The 6,210-nt window shown below is 47.2% G+C and overlaps 1 protein-coding gene across 5 annotated transcripts in view; it reads right to left on the bottom strand.

Moving 5' to 3' along the window:
- Positions 1 to 203: 203 nt before the first annotated feature.
- Positions 204 to 6,210, bottom strand: part of SLC4A11 (solute carrier family 4 member 11) — a 90,774-nt gene continuing 84,767 nt past the window's right edge. For all 5 annotated transcript variants that reach the window (XM_017742423.1, XM_017742424.1, XM_017742427.1 and 2 more), the window contains 2 exons: positions 5,943 to 6,112; positions 204 to 2,919 (listed from right to left, as the gene is read on the bottom strand). In XM_017742423.1, the coding sequence (XP_017597912.1) occupies positions 2,856 to 2,919; positions 5,943 to 6,112 (234 nt within the window). In that variant the 3' untranslated portion in view covers positions 204 to 2,855. The remainder of the gene's footprint in view (positions 2,920 to 5,942; positions 6,113 to 6,210) is intronic.

Below are 6,210 nucleotides of genomic sequence, written 5' to 3'. Positions count from 1 at the left end.
GCTTTCCCCCCCACCCCCCAAGCTGTGCTGGGGGGTTGATTCTTTGGCCCCTGACTTCTGTAAGAACAAAAACCCCGCAGAACAGAATCCTACTGACGCTACAGAGAAAATGCAAACACTGAAGTCACACTGGTGAAGGAAAAGAAAAGATATGAACAAAGTTGTGGTGGATATTTAACCCTCCGTGCTGCCTGGATTTTAAATTCTCTCTGCAACGTTTGACACTATCTGAACTTGATCTTTCAAAAGGGCTTTACATGGGGACATTTTTGGTCCTTAAGTGGGGGATGGAGGGTGCATCTCAAACCTATTTCCTCTGGCAAGACCCACAGGCCAGTCCACCCCACTACGGCTCTGTGCCCAAGGAAATCCCACCCAGAGCCCCAAAGCGGACCAAGGCCACGTTCCCTTGGGCACATCCTCTCCTTCCTCCAGCCACAGCACCCAAAACACCACGAAAACCACCCCACAAGGTGACTTTTTCCTGCGGAGACACCAGGAATTCACCCGCAGGCCACGTGTGTGTTACAGCTTTACCCAGCCAGAGGATGACACCTCTGATTGCAGCTTGGCTTCAATCTTTTGACATCTGTGGGAAGAACATGTTATTTCAGCCTCAGCAGGCTTCTGCCCTCCCTGGCTTCCAGCAGGTCCTGAACTGTTGGCTGTCACCTGCCCTTTTGCTGTTGACTGAAGATCAGACAGAGTTGTGCCACCTCTGAAATCCTGTCTGCCCCTGTTCCTACACGCAGCCCTTGCTAACAGCTCTGAGTGATCTCGGCACAGAAATGACTCAAACGCCAGGGAATCTTGGGGAAAGTGGTCAGAAACCACACAGAGGTTTGTACCTGCTCTTACCAAACGTGGCAGGAGCTGTCCCCAAGGCTGCTGAAAGCCAAATTCCCTGCCTTGATGCGCTGGGGGGGTCACCCTGGCCCTGGGACCTCTCAGATCAGCTTGGTGCCACATGAAGGTTGTGTTTTTACTATCTATGACATTGTTTTGCTTGCTAAGCTGAGGGGTTTCCCCTACAATTCCCTCAGGGATATACAAACCCATGGATATTACAAACTCTCACTCCTCCCTCAACTCTCAGTACAAAGGGTTTCGTAAGAAAATGAAAAAATGAGTTCTGCACACGTGTTTGAGCGCCGTAGGCAGCTCCACAGAGATTAAATACCTTCTGATCTTTAGTGCAAATACACCAAATCTGTGGCAGCTTGAGCCTGGCTTAGCATCAGCAGAGGAGCTTTGCACCCAAAGCCTTCCTCCCTCACGACTGGGTTGGTCTCCCTCACCATGCAGAGGATGGGGTGGGAGGAAAACAACTCTGCACCATTTACTGGGCAAACAACTGGTAAGAAACACTTCTCTGTGCTGATAAATTCATATTTTACATTCCTCTTCTTCCCTCATTTCTACTCGTTTGAAAGTTCATCACTGAGATCCACAATTTTCTGAACACTTTTCGTTGTGACCTGTGATGTGCAGCAAGGGCCAAGCACTGAAACTAAAGGGCAGCTTGTTTCACAGTACTCCAAATAAGAAAACTGACCATAGTACAAGCAAAATTAAATAAACTGAAATATAAAAGACAGCAGAAGTTAAGATTCATCCAGAAATATAATATAACGTCCGGGAGCGGGGGAAAACTGGGAATCAGCCACACAACAGAAACAATGAAATGACCAACGAGGACTGATTAGGTGAAAAGAGGAAAACTTTCATTGCATTCTGTACATCAAAATTAAATGGAAAGTTCACACGTTGGAGCCTCGAGACAGAATGATGAAGGTCTCAAGCCACAGGAAGAAGAAAGCAAAGAAACACCTTGAATAAAGCAACACGTGAACAAAACCAGTAACTGAGCAGCTTCCAAAGGAATAAAAGTGACCCTATCTCAACTGAGAAAAAGCAGCACTGAAGCAGAGAACAAGTAATATGGTCAGGACATGGTGGGTAACACTGACTGCACAACACACTTGTGATATTTGGAAAGAACCAGGCCTATTTGTATATCTATGCAAAATATATACACAACTCCATATGTATATATGTACACATAGGCACTACTGTACATATGTATATGCAACCTGGACACAACTGCCCTCTGGGTGCAAGCAAAAACTGGTGCAGTTGTGCAAAAACTACAATTCTGTGTTTGATTACCCAGGAGAAATGGGAGAAAGAGCCAAACCAATTCCCAACCAGCTCAAAACCCAGATGGGGTTTCATCCACAGGGCCGTGCGAGCCCAGCCTCTGGATGTTCCCAGCTCGTTTGTAGGAATTAACAATTCATCCAAAGCTGTGGATTGTAGCAGTACACATTGCAACTGCTTCCAAACCCACTAATCTGAGAAAACAGCCACCATCTCTCCTGACATCAGTGGTTTAGTACGAGGCCATCCCACCCAGAACACCAGTTTGGGAATTGAATTAAAAGGCCAGGACAAGGCTGTCATTCTACAAAACAAGGGTCAGTTGCTGTTCTTAGTGTTGGGGAAGAAAAGGATGTGGTGCATTAAAAAAGCCCCCTCCACACCCAAACAAGGGAACACAGGACAACTCTGGATGCTCCAACCGTGCAGCCAGGCTGGTCTTTGGGGTTTGTGGGGTTGGGGATGAGGAAAGTTGCATTTTCCATAAAGCTTGTTCGCCTCACAGCTCCAGAGAGCATCGTCCTCCCAAGTCCAAGGCTCCCTTGGTCTGGCACAGGCCCCGTGGAGCTGTGACAGGAGGGCATTGCCAATGTCAGAGCACGAAGGAAGTGGTGAAAGAAAACTGCAGGAGATGGTCCCACGCCTTTTCCAGCCCCAAAGGAGTTGTCTTTGCTGCTCTGCGTGCCAGGGACCCTTCAGTACTCTGCATCCATGGCATCCAAATACTTGGCCTCGATGATCCTTGGGAGCAGGTTATACCTAAGGCAGAGCCAGAGAGATGCAGTCAGTCCTTGTTTATGCCAGGCAGCACTTTCCTCTCTGTCCCAAGGCTCCCAGGTGAGTTTGTCCCTGACATTCACCCAGCTGAGGGAGGACACAAAGTGGGGCACAGCAAAACCAACCAATCCTGCAAGCAAACACAGCGTTTATAGGAACAGCAGTGCCAAGGTCCTGCTGGAAGGAGCCCCCTCCTTTCAGCTGGGAAGGAAAGAGAACAATCCTCATCCTCAGAGGAGGAAAGTCGCTTTCCTTGAGCTCTGTCACCACCAAGTCCTCACTCAGGGTGACAAAAATACAGAGCCATGACTCCAACCAAGACTCCATCCCTACCTGGTGTCTGGCTTCTCCACATGGAGATTCTCCACAGTGATTCCCTTACTTTTTAAAAATTTTTTAATTTGATTTTTTTGCAAGAACATCCTCATAAATTAATATATTTAGGTGAGAAAGGCACTATGAAGTTGCTTTTGCATATTTATGTGGCATTTTCCCTTGTTTAACAAGGAAGCAACTCTGCAGCTGTTAAAGTAACTCATAAAACACCAAACAGTTTCAGATTTCAACAGCTGTGCAAGAGATCCCAAACATCACTTATCAGTGAGAAGTACCAGGATCTCCTTAAACAGCCCCATCGTAGAATAAAATGCTTGAGAGCCACGGGAGCCCAGTAAGAGACAACTTGAAGAGAACATTCTTCTCTGAGCCACCAAAACCTCATCATCCCAAAGTTCTGAATCCAAACCAGGAACTGGGGATACCCAAGGAGATCAGGTTTTCTTCCAACAGGCTCTTTTCCACTGCAATAATGGATTTCAGTGGCTTCTCAGCATCTAGCTAAGACCACACCAGTGATCCCTCACTAATGACAGCACAAATCATGTTTCTAAAGCTGTTGGACAGATGGAAATGTGGCTTTGGGACGTGGCTGGGGCTGGGGATGGGACACCAAGCCATGCCTCACTCATTTGTGTTCAATTCTTGATTTTACCCCCTGGCTGCTGTCCCATCTCCTCCTTCCCCCTTCACTTCTTAAAAAGAAAAAAAGAGAAAAGATATTAAATTTTTTCTACTGCCTCATCTATTTAGAGTGCCAAATCTTTGGGAAAAAGTCATTAACTACAGAGCTCATGGATCATGGTGCTGCCTTCTTGGCTGGAGGCCACAGAAACTACATGAAGGCAAAAGAAATCAGAGGAAGGAAAGCCAAGGGCAAATTCTTGTGCTGTGCCAGGCAGCAGCATCTTCCTCTTGGCAGCAGGGCTGATTATCCAGCTGCTGGGAAAAAACTGCCCTGGAAAGAGAAATGAGTTAGCAACACAGAGGGTATAAACTGACAGCATCTTATTTACTGAAAAGAAGATACATTTGCATATTAGTATCTAACTCTTAGTACAAAATCAGGTTTTTTGACTGCATTCTCTCCACACTAATTTAGGTTTTTATACCATGTCCAATACCTGAATTTGGCTGTGTCCCACGTTTTCTGTTCTGCACTGAGCTGCCCTGTGTGAAAAGCTGCAATTCCCACAAGAGCTGCTCATCCAGCACTGCTCACAGTGGGAATATTCACCAGCCACTTACCCAGGCACTCCAAGTGCCACCAGTGTGAAGGGCAGGTGAGACATTACTACCAGAGGAACAATAATTTCAGTGTTTTCCAAGCCTGTTTATCTTTTAAAACCCAGCCCAAGTGGCTCTGCCATGATCCTGTTGAAAGCCACGGTAGCTCTGACATTTGCTTTTGTTTCAGAAAGGACTGGACCCATCTTTATCAGCCAAGGAAAACACCACAGCAGGTGCCTCTGCAGATCAGCACATTGGCAGCCTGAACTTTGGGATCAGAGGGAAGATCTCTGGGACTGCAAGCTCAGAGTCAAGCAGATATCACTTGGTACTATGCTGGTCTAAAAATAATCAAGTGGACTGGAAACTTGATCTATTCCTTCCAAGATCTTATTATGGCCTCCCATTATATCCAAAGGATTGAGAGCATGGATGATTTAACTGGAGAATGATGGGCAGTGACTGCTAATGAACCCCAAGGAAGAAATGAGTTCAATTTCTCAACAATTCTCTCTTAAGACTGTAGGACATTGTGGGGTTCTCCCAGTTTTAAATATCTATTTTAAGACGAAATGTTGCCAGTTTCACCCAACTGATCACTGACAGTGGCACTCAGCAGTGCAGGAGGTCTGTGAGGTCACCACAGCACCGGGTAGGAGATAAGGATTCCTCTTAGGAAAAGTTTCCAGCTCTGCTGTGAGCACTGGCCTGAGGAAATCAAATCGCAAAATGATAAGGAACATTATCAAGTACCAGCTAGAGGCTCCGGACTACGGCTTCTCAGGAAGATCAGGCATCTCACAGGCACTAAAAAGGAGAGGTTTTGCCTCCTGGGAAGTTGGAAGAAGAGAGCCTGCCAGCCCAGAACCCTTTGCACAACTCCAGCAGCAGTGAAATCCCAATTCCTCCTCAGGCCTGAGCAGCTGGTGAAAAAACCCTCATCATTACCCACTTCCAGGAGCTGGTTAGTCTGGAAAATGCAGGAACCACTCACATTTCATGGAATAGTTGGGATTGGAAGGGACCTCTGCAGATCACCCAGTCCAATCCCCCTGGAGCAGATGACTCTCAAGAATGTGTCCAAGTAGGTTTGGAAATGTCTCCAAAGAGGGAGACTCCATGGTCTCCCTGGGCAGCTGTTCCAGTGCTCACCCTCAACACAAAGAAGTTCTTCCTCATGTTGAGGTGGAACTTTTTGTGGTTTAGTTTATGGCCATTAGTCCTCGTCCTGTCACTGGGCACCACTGGAAAGAGTCTGGCACCATCCTGTGACACCATCCTGGAGATATTTATACGGATTGATGAGATCCCCTCTCACTCTTCTCTTCTCCAGACTAAACCAGCCCAGCTCCCGCAGTCTCTCCTCTCCTCACACTTCCATCCAAGCCTGAAGACACAAGGCATGGGAGACAAGCAAAAAAGACAGCCAAGCTTCCTACCTGATGGGGATCATCCCTATCATGATGAGGGGGAAGATCATCTTCATGTAGGGCAGGGGTGACATTCCAAACCCACAGAGGATGAGGAGCTGCAGGACCTGCAGGCCTGTGAAGTAGTGGATCTTCCTCTGGGGAACTCTGCGGATGTAGTGGGTCGGAGGATAAGCAGTCTGGGAAGAGAAGAGCCACATGTTAGACATGCAGGGATCTGCTCTTGTGGCAGCAGAATGGGGCTTTGGAACACCAGGGTTTGAGGGAAGTCATCAAT

Source organism: Corvus brachyrhynchos, unplaced genomic scaffold (assembly GCF_000691975.1).
Source record: "Corvus brachyrhynchos isolate BGI_N302 unplaced genomic scaffold, ASM69197v1 scaffold166, whole genome shotgun sequence".
Classification (NCBI taxonomy): Eukaryota; Metazoa; Chordata; class Aves; order Passeriformes; family Corvidae; genus Corvus; species Corvus brachyrhynchos.
Note: the sequence above shows the minus strand (reverse complement) of the source record. Positions and strands in the feature narration are given on the sequence as shown.